The sequence below is a fragment of the Cimex lectularius genome, unplaced genomic scaffold, assembly GCF_000648675.2.
Source record: "Cimex lectularius strain Harlan isolate CLEC.00 unplaced genomic scaffold, Clec_2.1 scaffold43, whole genome shotgun sequence".
Lineage (NCBI taxonomy): Eukaryota > Metazoa > Arthropoda > Insecta > Hemiptera > Cimicidae > Cimex > Cimex lectularius.
Window position 1 is genome coordinate 1,497,156 of NW_019392661.1, and position 14,920 is coordinate 1,512,075.

The window sequence follows — 14,920 nt, forward strand, 5'->3', positions numbered from 1 at the left end:
TAGCTACACACTACTACTATTTATAATTCTTTTACTTTTTATTTATTTATTTGTATTATTATTAGGTATTTTATTTATTTATTTTTGGGTTGGAGGTAAACCAGATGATTTTCTATCGCCTTACAAGTGGACTTGGTAAAACTAGATCGAAAATTAATATATTTGTGTCTGATAGTGCTTTTCAATCGGCCTAGGAGGCCAGAAAAAAATTAATGAGTAATAGAATGTATTTTTTAGTGGGGGTTTCTGTCTTTGTTATGCACGTATTTTTTATTACATATCAGTCGATTTATTGTTTTACGTAAGATAAAAAATTAAATGAGATTAAACAGCTAAAAAGTAATAAGTAAAAAGTATGTCAAAAAATTACTTTAAAAACTATTGTTTTTAACACCCTTTAAAGCCCTTAAATACGAATTTTTATAGCAAACAAAAAAATAGACATTTTTGATTCGTGTTCCACTTATAAATTTATCTCTCCTCTGGATTTTATCAATGTCCACTTATTACAACTGTTGGCTATGTCGATAGCGCGGGTGGCGACGATAAGGTCGAAATTCCAGGGTTTATGGTCCAAAACCGGCAGCGAGTTCTTTTAAAACAGACGGTGCATTCTTTTCTTTGAGTCTAGGTCAAAAACCATTATGCAAGATAACACAATATTTACTTTATAGAAAAACGAAAAGAATATATCTGCGAACGAGGAAATTTGTATCGATTGAATAGGATAACTTGGTTTGTGACCTATTGGGAAAGCACGATATGTAAAATCAGTGAATCGAGTAAGGGAAGACGAGTTATGTCCTATGTGCAACTTACGAGCTAAAGATAATGATATTCAATTTTTGGATGGATGTGCTCTGCTTATTTCGAACGAGACCGCGGTTCCGAGTTAGGGCGTCCGACTCCTATTTTCCTCGGTAGCGGTCCTGGGTTCGAATCCCGACACAGCTCATAGCTTTTTAATTGAGAATAGTATGAAATAACTATTGTAAAGTGGTACTTACAGCGCGTACTCGACGCTGGGTAATTGGACCAACGCCCTCCTGTATGACAGGGATTTACTTTACACTTACTTACATGTTTCCAAAGTTGCACCTTGACGCAAGATACTATTAGATGGATCGAATTGAAGACCTCTCATCAGTTTCGCCGGCATGCCTGGAAATACGGATATAACTTTCATAAATAGCTAATATAAAAATAGAAGAATGGATCCAAATAAAATAAAAGGAGAAGTGGATAAACTCTAGCTGTTCACAGTAAACTTATGATAAACAACTCTCACCAAGACTGGCAAACCCACTGCTGGAATTGGATGGGGCTAGACTCAGAAAAGTGATAGAATTATTAACCGGTCACTAGCATCTGAGAAAACATGTACACAGCATGTGCATATATCATGATGATCCCATCGGCAGATTATGGAATGAGGAGGAGGAAACAGCCACCCATATCATCTTCGAATGCGAAGCAACGGCACAATGGAGATTTAACCTAACATATAGAAAAAAACCTAGGGGATGCAATTGTAGCAGCGACAGTCAATGACCTGATACTTCTAAGAAGAAGGATTGAGTCTATTGCACTGAACTAGGGAACTAGAAACAGAAGTCTGCAGAGCCTGATGAACACAAACCCCTCTTCCTAGTATGATCCCTACCATCACGAATATCAAAATTTATCTAATTGTTATAAGCAGTTATATTTAATATTTTCACCCACCTCCATAAAGTTCATTTTCTTTGTTATTTTCCTTAACAATTTCATAACATTTTGTTATTAATTCAAGCTTTGTTACCTCGTTTGAGATTGAAAACAAATAATCTTTTTTAGAAGAGTTTTTGTGCCTGCGGATTGCGTAGTTAAGCTGAAATTTGCCGATTTTACTCTGTTCAAACAACGAGGTCGTGTTCATTCGAGCAAGATAATACTAATAATTAGGCAACTTTTGATTACAATGCGAAATTAATTAGGTGATAAAGGTCAAAGCCAAAGTTCTCTATTCATTATTTTTTCTCCGCTTTGCGTCTAAAAAGAAAGATAAAAGGGACCGGGAGAAATTGTTCGTGCAAATGTTTCAATCATGAGAGGAAGGTTGAGGGAGATAGAAAGTTGTGAAGTTTATGGCGTCTGTCGGTTGATCCTTTCTCGAGAACCTTGTAGGATCCTTTGACGGATTAACCACTTACGTACAAGACGATGGTACAAGAGAAGAATCACTTTTTCTTTTCCTTTAATTTGTCAATACTTAAAGTTTAACTTTAGTCAAAGTTCTTAGGGATAAATTAATTTATGAGAAAGTTGAAAGCTTAAATTCTGACTCACAAGGGGAAGCTACAGCCGTGGGATCGTTGATTTCAATTAAACTTAATTTAAAGATACTAAGTTGAAAAATACTAGGTACGTGTCCGAACGTTACTGCCAATGGACCCTAGGAAGAAATTTAAAAAAGTCATTTATTTTTTGTGCCAATATTTTTTAAAATACAGTACTCTGCCTTTATTGTGCATGTATTTTCAAGGTTATACATATCAGTTACTTTTTTTAACATAGTATAATAATATAATGTGTAGGATTGTACTGAATGGGATAAGATGTATGCAAGGTAACAAAAACGTAAAGACGCTACCAGTAAAGCAGTAGAAAAGAATTTGTTTTTGAAAAAGAAACAATTTGGATTCGTTTTAAGCCGTGCTTTAAACATATTTAAAATACGAATTTACATAGAAAACAACAAACAGAAATTTTTGGGTGAGGCTGGGCAAATTTTTCCCGATACCCGGATCCGATAAAAATTCTTAACTCCTTTGTATTTTATCCACATTCAAAGTTATTATAACTATTAGAAACGTTGTGTTTTCTTCTTTCAGTCTTTGCCAACAGGGTTTTGATTTTACGCCATTATAAGTAAGGGAAAAAAGTATAAAATCAACAAAACACTTCAAAAGTTTTAATTTTATATCTCCAATTTTGATTAACTTATGGAAGACTAAGTTGTGTCATTAGGTGTAGGTTGTAGAGTTTTAAACCCCTTTAGAGTTTCCTATGGATCATCGTTGTCATTTCAATATTATTTTTGTGATTTTCGAAGGAAGAGAATTTGAGATTTTTTTTTCATCTTTCCAAATATTGTATTCAAGAGCGTTCTAAAAAAATAATAATAAATTAGTTTGTGGTAAAAAAATATTTTACGCTACTTTACTTTAATGTGATTTTTTTTTCAATAACAGTAAAACCTAGTTTAAAAAATCGAAATTTGATTGTTTGCAAGTTCAAGTCTTTTTAACTTTAATTTCATTTTCTTTATCCACCTTATTTCCATGTTTGCTACCGATTCTCAAAAACCAAAACGGCTTTTCATAATTGATTTTTTCAATTGGTTGGAAGTAGACAGACTTATTTAAAAAATGGATGAACCAATTGGAAAACAAATAATGATTTAACTTATAACCATAATGTCTATAAAAAATATTTATTCAATTCGAAGTTCGATTATCAACGAATCTATCTGTAATAAAGAAATATTGCCAAAAATTTCCCTGCTTTACTAAACGGATTTAGGTGCAAGATTGAAAAGAGATGAAAAAAGACGCTTTCAGTAAAGTAGTAAAATCTGTTTTACCTCAAATACGAATTTTTGTAGGAAAAAAATTTATTGAAGTTGATCTGGATCACCCGGGAGCCATTTTTTCATTTTTTTTTTTTTTTAATTCATAACTTCGCTGCATTTTATCTAACGAATACAATATTACAATCGTTGGAAACCCGCAGTTCTCTTCTTTGAGCTTATATCAACAAATTTGATTATTATGTTATTATAAGTGAGCAAATAAATAAGAAATCAACAAAAACATCCCAAACGTTTTATTTTATAACACCGGTTTTGATGTATTTCCAGAGCCCAAGCTTGTACGATTACATACTCGGTTAGGGTTTTAAATTCATGTCAAGATTCCTGAGGATCAATGGAATCATTTCAAAATTAACAAAATTTTTGTAATTTTTGAAAAAATACTAGACATTAGAAACCAAAGAATTTGAGAGAAAAAGTTTTGATCCTTGCAAAAATTTGTATCAAGGAGTATTTTTGGGTCAAAACGGCTTTCAACTTTTCTAAAAGATATTTAAACCTACTTTCCGTAGCTTGGTCACTAAACGGCTTAACATCCAACCTCCCAAGAAATTTTTAACGTTTTAAGTTTCATTGAATCGTCGATCCGGCGTCCGTAGCCTCTCCTTGTCATTTATAAAGGAGACCAATCTTAACTGAACGGCCAGTCTAAGTTTATTATATTTTCAAAGAGAACTTGTAGATTGATCATGCACATTGATTAAATAAAGTACATATATTTCTAATAACTCAAAGAGTTCTTTGTTGTGCTCGTTCCGTGCAGTCCGCCGGTGACGTGAATCAAAGAAATCCATAGGCCCTTAAAACTTCAGTTATAACAATACAAAAGTTCTGATCCAGTAAAGGCCAACTTTCAACATTTGTCCAACTATGGAAAATATATCTGACGGGAGAATGAAAAAGACAATGTTCAAAATATTTGAATCAACTGACAATTCTCCTAAGTCTCCTCTAGAATATCACTGCTGAGTGTCAACATTAAGGGAATTGGGCTTTAGAATCCGTATCTAGGACACAGTCAACTGTGTTGGAAAACCAATTAAACAAGCCCGTACCCTATAATAATGCTATAAAATTAAAGTTGTAATTTTACAAGGATTATAATGAAACGAGATTTTATGAGTACAGAACTACTTTAGTTTGATGTCATTTTTAGTAGATCGTTTAATCGAGGAAAAGACTTGATAAATATTGGAAATTAATATTTATATTAATATTACATGTATTATAATACAACTCATTTCCATTACTATCTCTCTCTCCTCTTATTTGTCTCTCTTTCTCTCTCTCTCTCTCTCTTTCTCTCTCTCTCACACTCTCTCTCTCTCTCTCTCTCTCTCTCTCTCTCTCTTTCTCTCTCTCTCTGTTTTCTTCAATATCCATTTTTCTGTATCTCCATTTTTCTCTATTTCTATTATTCTCTCTCTCTCTCTCTCTCTCTCTCTCTCTCTCTCTCTCTCTCTCTCTCTCTCTCTCTCTTCATTTTTTCCGCCTCAATTTATCCCCAAGCTCTTTTTATTAAAACATTCTTCGTATATAAATTTCTAGATTAACAGTTGTACCAAATGTAAACTTAAATTTGGCCCATTTGGATTATCAGTCCAAAAAAATAGTTCACTGAATACGTTCAAAAAATCTAAAATATAACCTTTACTGCTTCATGAAAACACTACTTAAATTTAAACCAGCTGAAGAGGATGAGCTGGCGGCACCCCGAAATCGATACATATATATAAAGAACATTTTATGAAAATTATTTTGGCTGTCTATGTAAGACTATTGAATATTATACTTAATAAGAGTTAAAACATTAACCAACCTTTGTTTCCAAAAGATCGTAATATTCGTCCTAAGGAGGATCTGAATCGAAGAACTGGGACCATCTTAACCCGATTAAGAGTAGGCCATTGACGGCATTTACTTTTAGGCCAAAGTCTACTTACTTTCTCCATAGAAAAAGTTTGCTCGTTATATCCGACTTTATTATGTAAGGAAGGCATAATTTAGCTCTATAGCAAGTAGCAATGCCACCCGATATAAGAATGAGCCTTAGAATCCCCCAATTTTTGGTGGAAAAGGGCTCTTTTATTGTTTACAGTATTTGACAGTAATCAATTGTATTTATTTGTTGGGTTATATTGAGTTTGAATGTATTTATTTCCATGAATGTGTGAGGGGGCCTTATGATGGAGAACTATCGTGTATGTGTTTTGATTATATATTGATTCAGATTGAGTGAAACGTCCGAACTAGTTCTTATAAGCAAAACTAAAAAATAGGATAATAGATCAAGCGTGCCATTGGGAGATTTCTTGTTGAGTAATGGTCCGGCAAGTCTCGCTGGGCTTTTTCGTCTGTTAGGCTCATCATTTCGCAACCTTGAGTAGTGGGTACAAACAGCGAGGATAAAAATTTAATTTTTATTTAGAAATCCGGAGTTGCGGTCTGATGTGATGTAGGTTTCAGAAAAACATTTTCTTTATCGTGCCAACGTTTCGATCTTTATTGAGATCATCTTCAGGGCCTGGGATTTACAAACATTGTTTACATTTAACAAATACATTTAGGATGTGGAAAAGTGAATTTATACAATGCAAAATATATTTTTTATATTCAATCAAAGTATTTCTACTCACTCAAAGTGTTTGTCTTCTGTGTAATTGTGCCATTCTTGCGTGTCGTGTTGAGAGTGCCAGTGAGATTTTGCTGTTTTATGTTTATATACGTTGGATTTTGAAGGGGTGGGGAAGGAAGTCGGTATAGAAAAGACATTTTTGTATAAGGCGTCGGCTTCTTTGAGGTGAAAAGAGCCGACGAAGGGAAAAAATGTGTTGGTAATGGTTCGGCCAGATTATCCTTTCAGGATTACATAGAAAGGGATAAATAGGAAAAGGAAAGCTAAATTGTTGGGAAATTAGACTGTGTGGAAAATATTTGATGTGTGGAATGTAATGTGATGATAGACATCCTTCCCCACCCCTTCAAAATCCAACATATATAAACACAAAATAGCAAAATCTCACTGGCACTCTCGACACGACACGCAAGAATGGCACAATTACACAGAAGACAAACACTTTGAGTGAATATAAAAAAAATTTATTTTGCATTGTATAAATTCACTTTTCCACATCCAAAATGTAATTGTTATATGTAAACAATGTTTGTAATTCCCAGGCCCTGAAGATGAGCTCAATAAAGATCGAAACGTTGGCCCGATAAAGAAAATGTTCTTCTGAAACCTACATCACACCAGACCGCATCTCACGATTTCTAAATAAATATCGATTAACGGTCACTAATCACCACACTTAAAAATTTAATATGTGATAGTGTTTTATTTCTAAAGCAATTGCCTAAGATAAAAGGTTTCGACTAGTATAACCATAGAATGCACTTTGTAACTTGATTTTGATTGAAAACTGGTTACGGACTTGTTGTACCTTCGATTGTGCTGTAATCAAGGTGTCTGTTATGCAGGTGGAAGGAGGAAACTATTGCAATTAGCAAAAGACATGTCTAGGGCGTTGCAACAGGAACTGCCTTCACAACCACAAAATGTATATGAGAAGGAGGCTTCAAACAAGCTTTCGCCAAAGCCCTCCGATAATTAAGCCAGAGTTCAAATAACGAACCTTCCATTTGACCTCTTCCTAATTCACAAACCCTAGACGCTGTAAAATGCTGCCGGTTCGACACTAATTTTACGTCTTCGAAGACTTAAAAGGGTGAATTTTAACGCCACGGTCGTAAATTTGCCATTTAACGGTTCGCAATAAACGATATCGCAGGGACCAAAGTCGACATGGTTATGCAATACCGTCCCATCACACGATACGATAATCACTCGGATTAAAGTCCAAAACATCTGACCAATACCAAGCTTGGGTTACTAGTCCTTCTTATCTTAAACATAATGTTAATAAAAAATTTAAGTTAATGTTTTATTAACTTTTTATTAAAAAATGTTTTTAATACGTTCAGTATAAATGTAGAAAACGTATGAAATTTAATATGAACTACGTGTAGGATATTTTCAGTGGCTTATAAACATGGATAAAGGTACATATAAATAAGGGGGATATTAGACTGCAAATATAAAAGCAAAAGCTTTATTCTACTGGAAATATGACAAGGTAAAATCCATGAGCATTCTCATCACAGTACAGTCTATTTGAAAAAAACCGATTAACAATTTTATTATGTTACATAGAGTACAAAAGAGAGTATGAATAATTTAAATAATCTTTCGAGATTTTCTTCTATTCAATATGCTGTACTGTCCAGGGGATCGTTCATATGGTTTTGTTTAAGTTTTATGAGGTTTTGTTCGTTAATAGTAAATCTTATTTTTGAACATCAAAGTATGTGGCAAGTGTTTTCAATTCTTTCTCAAAACACAGCATGTCCTCGATTGTTTGAAAATTCTCTCCTGAAATTGAACTGTATATGATAGATAGATAGATAGATAGATATACTTTATTTACAAAATGAAAAAATTTAGAGTTAAAAATAAAAAACCCAGTATTATTATGGCATGGTATTAAAACCGTCAGCCAGAGTTCGGAGTGCATTCTATCCCAAGAATATGCATAATTATATAATTATAAGAAAAGGAGAATTTAAAATATCAACTTCAGAGGTTACAATTATTTACAGGATTTTTAAATTACAAGGTTGAATTGCGATAAACTTTGAAAATAATAAAAATACCATTTCAAAGAACAAAAGGATTCCAACTTACAAAGGGTCCCCCACAGGCAAAAACTGTATATGATCCGATCTAAATGACAAAAAAAAAACCAGCAGGCCTCCTAAACTTCCTACCGTCACTTACCAATATTTTAAAAGTGCACGAGAAACTTCTCCTTATCAAAGTGCAAACCATACGAGACTTTTAAACCATTTGTTGTCAACTATACACCAAGCTTACTACTTCTGTTTACTTAAGTACTGGCTTACTAAAGTAATACTGTCAGGGTTGTCTCTTCCCGGATATCTCTCAAGCATTTGACCTAGTTCATCACTAGGTCTGCTGTAGAATTTTAGGAAAGTACTACTTTCCATCATTTTTAAATCTCACTAATCCGATCGTCACATTGACGTAGCCCGTAGACACATATACGTAGTAAGTTATTCTACGACTGCCATGCTGGTTCCATACCATCCACAATTTGCTGCAGTGGCATAACCTTTGAATTCGCTGATGTCACGGATACCTTCTCACCAAACCCTGACCCTTTCATAGTCTGCCGCTCTCTCCAACAACACCTACAATACGCGTGATGATTCCTACCATATAGTTTTCACCTAGAACAAAAACCTTCTTCCGGTCTTTCATATCAACAATATGTACTATTCCCACGACAAACCACGTACTCAAGATAGTACCTAGACAAACGGTGAAACTGGCAGCTGGATTAAAACGTGCAGACTGTATACAGACATCTGCTAGAAGCTGCACTACTTGCACTCATTTGAACATATGGACTTTTCGACAGCAAAGAACTCCAACATATTTCGTATTCGGTCCTTCCGATCCAAATATCAACACTATGTCACCATTCCATTCACGTCGGCCTAAACATCCCCTATGTCCTAGACCAAATCCCGATATCTTTACATTGCAGATCACATAAATTTCTCACCTTAATCTATTGATAAATAATTTATGGCTTATCTATAAATCTCAGTCACAGCAGCGATTACAGCGAAAATGTGATTTTATCGTCCTAAATAGTTGTATTCAGTACCGAGACCGGGTGAGTGATTGAGTGAGTGAGTGAGTGAAAGATAGATAGATAGATAGAGAGAGAGAGAGAGAGAGAGAGAGTGGTAGAGAGAGAGAGAAAGAGAAAGAGAAAGAGAGAGAGAGAGAGACAGATAGGGAGAGAGTTTCTAGCGAAATATATAGTACCCCACAGTCTCACCAAGTTAGGCTCGTTTTTAGAATAAAATTGTGTTTAGAGTGAAAGGCGGGAGGCACTGGCGACATATCAATTACCCTTGCGACTCCCACAATTCTATCTGTACATATTGTATAAATGTAATTATTAGATTGAATGTTTATGTATGTGTAGGTGGGTCTGAGTCGGAATATAGAGCCGGAATATAGAATATAATACCTCACGGACCCACCACCCTAGATTAGTTTTACATATATATTTTTTGTGATTGTGGGAGAGACACAGGCCCGGCACGTCCCAAATCTTTAATTGTAAGCATAGTATGAACATTCCTAGTTAGTGTGAATATATTTATTAGCGTGAATTATGGTGGGCAGTGCCTGGGGAGCACAAACCCCTCTTCGTAATTTCACCATCGTTATGGTAGATCCTCAATGGAATATCCAGTACCCTGAGATACTACGTACGTATATGTGTTCATGAGTTGCAGAGCCTTTTCACCACATGTGCAAGGACTAATTATAAATGATAATAAAGTGCCAAAAGATCCATCAAAACTATACGATCGCCAGACTCAACCCATTCAGTAGTATGGCCCAATTTTGTCCATAAAAATGCGAGGTACGGTCAATACCCGTGGTAGCTAGCCGGCCATAAAAAAAAAATCTAGCCCATCATACTCTTCTACTTACGAACCATCCCAAACGGCTAAAGTGTTAAAGTGTTGTTATAAAATTACAATTGTCTATGCCCTTCCGAGATTTTGAGATTTTTATCTGCTAAATGTGCTAACGTGAAAAGAAAACACTCTGTTCCTTTGTCGACTTCCGAGGAATATATCTCCTTCATCGGTACTTCGAAAATATAGTTATTAATTTCATAAGTTAGCGAATACGAATATATGAGTAAATTTACAGTGAGCAAGATCAAACATGGTCTGCCCATTCTAAAATAAACCAGAAGTACGATTTGTGAGTTCTTGTTATGTGGTAAAATTGCGACATTATCTAATCAAAACTTTTATCCTGCTGAGCTTAATAAGAAAGTGAAAAGAAAACAAAAAGCCTAAATTTAAAATAATTTACAAAATAGGCCAATAGCACAAAATATCACGATATTCACGCGCTTAACACGATTAGAACGGTTTGCGCGAATACCCCTATTATTTATCCTCAGTTGGGAATTGTCTTGTTGCTCTTGTTGGTCGACCGTACTGTTTTGCATTGTTCAACGCGTCTGCAATTCCCAACTGAGCGTTTTGCCAGGGATTCAGGATGTATTACGGATAGTGCTGACTGCGACGGAATAAAATGATGGATGGCCGGGGGGTGTTGGATCCGAAGGGAATTTTGTCAATTTGTTACCGGTCATACAAGCAGTCATCAATTAATTGGTTCAGGGGCTTAGGAGACGTTTCAAATGACAAATCACTATAATACGTTTCCGACATACAACTTCAACACATACTCGACCAATAGAGGAGCGTTAATTTAAAGATTTTTAGTACTGTGTTGTATTTTTGGACAAACGAGCAAACAAAAATGAATTATTTCGGGTGTATTTTGAAGCGTTCATTAATTAAAAGTAAAATTCAAACTAAATCTGCAGATTATTGAATCATTTTTAAAGCTCGCCCACTTTTTTTTCATTTCTCCTCACTCTTGTATTTAAGTACTTTTAATTAAGCGTTGTGATTTATCGAGATATTTCTTCAATACAGATCGATCCGGTTATAATTGTGTTCCGAATTTAATAAACATTTTTGGACGTAATGAAAATAAATTGAAGGATCATTTGTTTTCCAAGTGGTTCATTCGGTTTTAAAGAAGTCTGTTTACTTCCAAACCAGTTGAAATATTCTATTAAAATTACGAAACGAATTAATTATATCATTTTGGGCATTGTTGTCAAGGATCGGGAACAAAAATGGAAATAAGGTGGATAAAAAAAAATTGAAATTACTCCTTTATTTTTCTCAACTGTTGCACCATTTGTTATTTTGCAATAGCTTTTAGTTCATCACATAGCCCTTCCTTAGCCTTCTGTCGTTTACATTAAAGTAACCGATTTTACAAACTCAACAGACAATAAATAAATATTATAGCTGGCCCGAAAGAAGTCAAAAAATAAAAATTGGTGGAACAGTTCAGAAAAATAAAGGTATAATTATTAAGTAAAACACCATTATAGTTTCACGAAAAACATGCAAAAGAAGCAATTAAGTTTTTAATCCTTTTTAAAAAGATAGTTCCTACTCACATTAAGTTGTTTCGCAACAATCCGGATTTCAAGCCTTTTAGCTCATCGTCAGGTTGAAGGGTTTGACGATGAGCTAAAGGGCTCGAAATCCGGATTGTTGCGAAACAACTTAATGTGAGTAGGAACCATCTTTTTAAAAAGGATTGAACTCCACACTCACCCCATCATTTATAATTTCTATTAAGTTTTTATGTTGTTACCTTTGTTTAAAAAATATTGAAACAGTAGCGAAGTAAGCAAAAGATAAATAAAATCGGTGATCCCACGGCCTTTCCTTGTTACTAGCAATATTATTTACTATTAAATCTATTATATTTCGTGGTCGGATTGGCCAAATAACTTCTTTCAATTAATTAATATTTATGTAAGGCATTGGTTGAAATAAAAAAGTTAGTCACGAGCGGGATTCGAACCCACCATCCGAAGGTCGTGACACTAACTTTTATTCATTTCAACCAATGCCTTACATAAATATTAATTAATTGAAAGGAATTATTTACTATATTTCACTCATTCGTCATAAATTACCTATTCCTATTGTACTGTGTAATATAATGTTTCCGTTATGCATGAGGTTATTTTTAGGTTTTTTCAATAATACACTGATGGACAAAATTAACGCGCCACTTTTAAATTTTAATATATTTAGATGTATTCATATTTTCACACCAATAATAGGTTTGGTTGTAAAAAGAAGATATTTAAAAATTAAATATTTATTACCTAATTCAAAAAAAAATATTGAGAAAAAAAACTTTTTTTTGTCCCCTTTAATACTGAGTACTTTCACCACTGGCACGAATCACACCTTTGCATTCCTTGGAAAAGATTTTTGATAAAATCCTGAGGAATTCTTTCCCATTGATCAAGTACAGCAGTTGCTAACTCTTCTGGGATGTAAGGACTGTTTTGCCGTCTTGCTCGTCACTTAAGTGGTCCCAAATGAATTCGATTCCGTTCAAATCTAGACATCGAGCTGGCCACGCCAAGCACTCAATTCCAGGTAGTCATCCACAATACGTGCGCTATGGTGACTGGCATTATCCAGCATTAGCAAGAATCTTTCACCGTGTGGGGCAAATAGCACTACATGTTCTTCGATGTCTTGTAAGTACTTCCGTGAAGTTAGAGACCTTCCTCGCACAACAACGATTCGGGCGTCTAAGGAAATGTAACCCCAGAACATCAATGTCCTACCATGAAATGCCACCTGAAGAACCATACAGCATGGGGCGTGCCTTTCTCCTGAACCTGTCTGCATATAAAATTGCGCCCATATGAAAATTTGAGGCCAACTCTCACCTCACCTGTAAAGAGAACTTGTTCCCTATCATCCAATATCCGATTCACATGTTTCCTTGCGAATTGAGGCCTGACCATTTTCTGATCTGTGGTAAGAAGAGGTCCTCGAGCTGGATGCCAAGCTCTGAGGTTATTTTTATTGATCCTTCTTCTTACAGTCTTGGAGGAAATGATGACGATTGAATCTATCGTCTCTCTTGTCAGTATACCCAGGTCGACTCTGTCCTGGTTTTCCAGTGAGAATCCCTGTTTCTCTGAAGCGCCGAAGAACCCTTCCTATTGTATCCTTCCCCTAAATAATGTTATGTCCCTAACACTGTCATACTCACTCAAATGCCTGACTAGAGCCATTGAAAACGGTTTAAGAATAAGGACAATAACAAATGAAAATAACGAAAGAAAAAGATTAACTGAAAGCGATCTTTAGGCATAGCAGAATGGAAGGGCATAATGCTACTTTTTGTGTAAATGGGAATAATCCGTATAAAGGTAAATAACGGAGGTAAACAAAACATTATTTACTGTTTATTTTTACTACGTTAGCTCCTAATTACCTGTAACTAATGTAGAAAGATAAGAGAATTAATTTTAAACTAAATTGAGTGGTGCGTTAAATTTTTCCATCGGTGTATATTCATGTCCTAACTATAGCTTATTATACTACATCTTATATATCTGTATGATGCAAAATTCTAATTTGTATGAGTTAATTTATATTCTTTTTTGTTTGTCTTTCAAGCGAGGAGGGAGTGGAGGCGGAACAGGCGGACGATGATGATCCTCTCGTGTATAGCTATAGTGTTCGCTTTGAGTTGGCTTCCTATGACGGCGTTCAACCTGCTCATCGAGTTCCAACCCGGGCTGCTGACTCCTCCGAGAACCCTCTACTTGGTATTCGCCCTCTGCCACATCATGGCCATGTCGACGGCGGTGACCAACCCTCTGATGTACGGCTGGCTCAACACCAACTTCCGTCGGGAGTTCAGGTTTCTCGGCGGTAGCGACAAGTCTTCGGAGAAGAAGCGAAGAGCGGCGAACCGCAACAGGAGGATTAGCGCGCCTCAGAGTATCGTCATACGGCACGACAGGAGGACGAGCATGACCTGCTTCACGACCATCACCTCCTCCAACACGACCAGGCCGTCGACCACTCTCACACTTCTGCCGCACAGCAGTGTCGACAATCTCTAACTTTAACTTCTAAATGACGTCGAAAACGCCTTAATCCTACATCAAAAGTTCCCAACCAAACCGTACACAGACGTTTATCCTATAATTGTGATAGGTGTGAATGATGCGCCCTAGATCGAAGGAGGTGTTGTCGGACGGGAACCGTGACCGTTTCTCGATACGGCACGACTGAGCCCCAAGTTCTCCGTCTGACAATGCTTTTCTCACAAAGCCCAAAGAAAACGAAAACAACTGATTCTACGGACCAATTTAACTGATTAGTTGAATAGTGGTCTAGCAATAATCCGAGAGGACTATATGTTTATATTTCATACCTAGTATAACTATGTGTTGATCTGTAATTGAATATTGATTAAACACCTGAAAAAGTGAAAATATTTGTATAAATTATAAATATAAGCAATATTTATTTACTGGCATGGCTTATTTCGAACAGATCACTTCAACTTCCTTCCACTAATTACCAACTTTACAGAAGATCCTCAGATTCAATTGAAAAAGATATTTAACCAGTATTTATACAAACCATTTAAATAAAATCCTCTAGATTATGCAAATACAAAAAAATGACTTACGACTCAATAAACAACAATGAACGTATTAACAGAACTTACATTACACATAAACA

General features: G+C 35.3%; 1 protein-coding gene across 1 annotated transcript in view; it reads left to right on the forward strand.

The window, feature by feature from the left end:
• The window catches only part of LOC106662641 (neuropeptide Y receptor type 2-like), a 147,349-nt gene extending 132,644 nt beyond the window's left edge, over positions 1-14,705 (forward strand). Inside the window, exon 4 of the mRNA XM_014386861.2 lies at positions 13,841-14,705. Coding sequence (XP_014242347.1) covers positions 13,841-14,292 — 452 coding nt within the window. The 3' untranslated portion in view covers positions 14,293-14,705. The remainder of the gene's footprint in view (positions 1-13,840) is intronic.
• Positions 14,706-14,920: the final 215 nt, after the last annotated feature.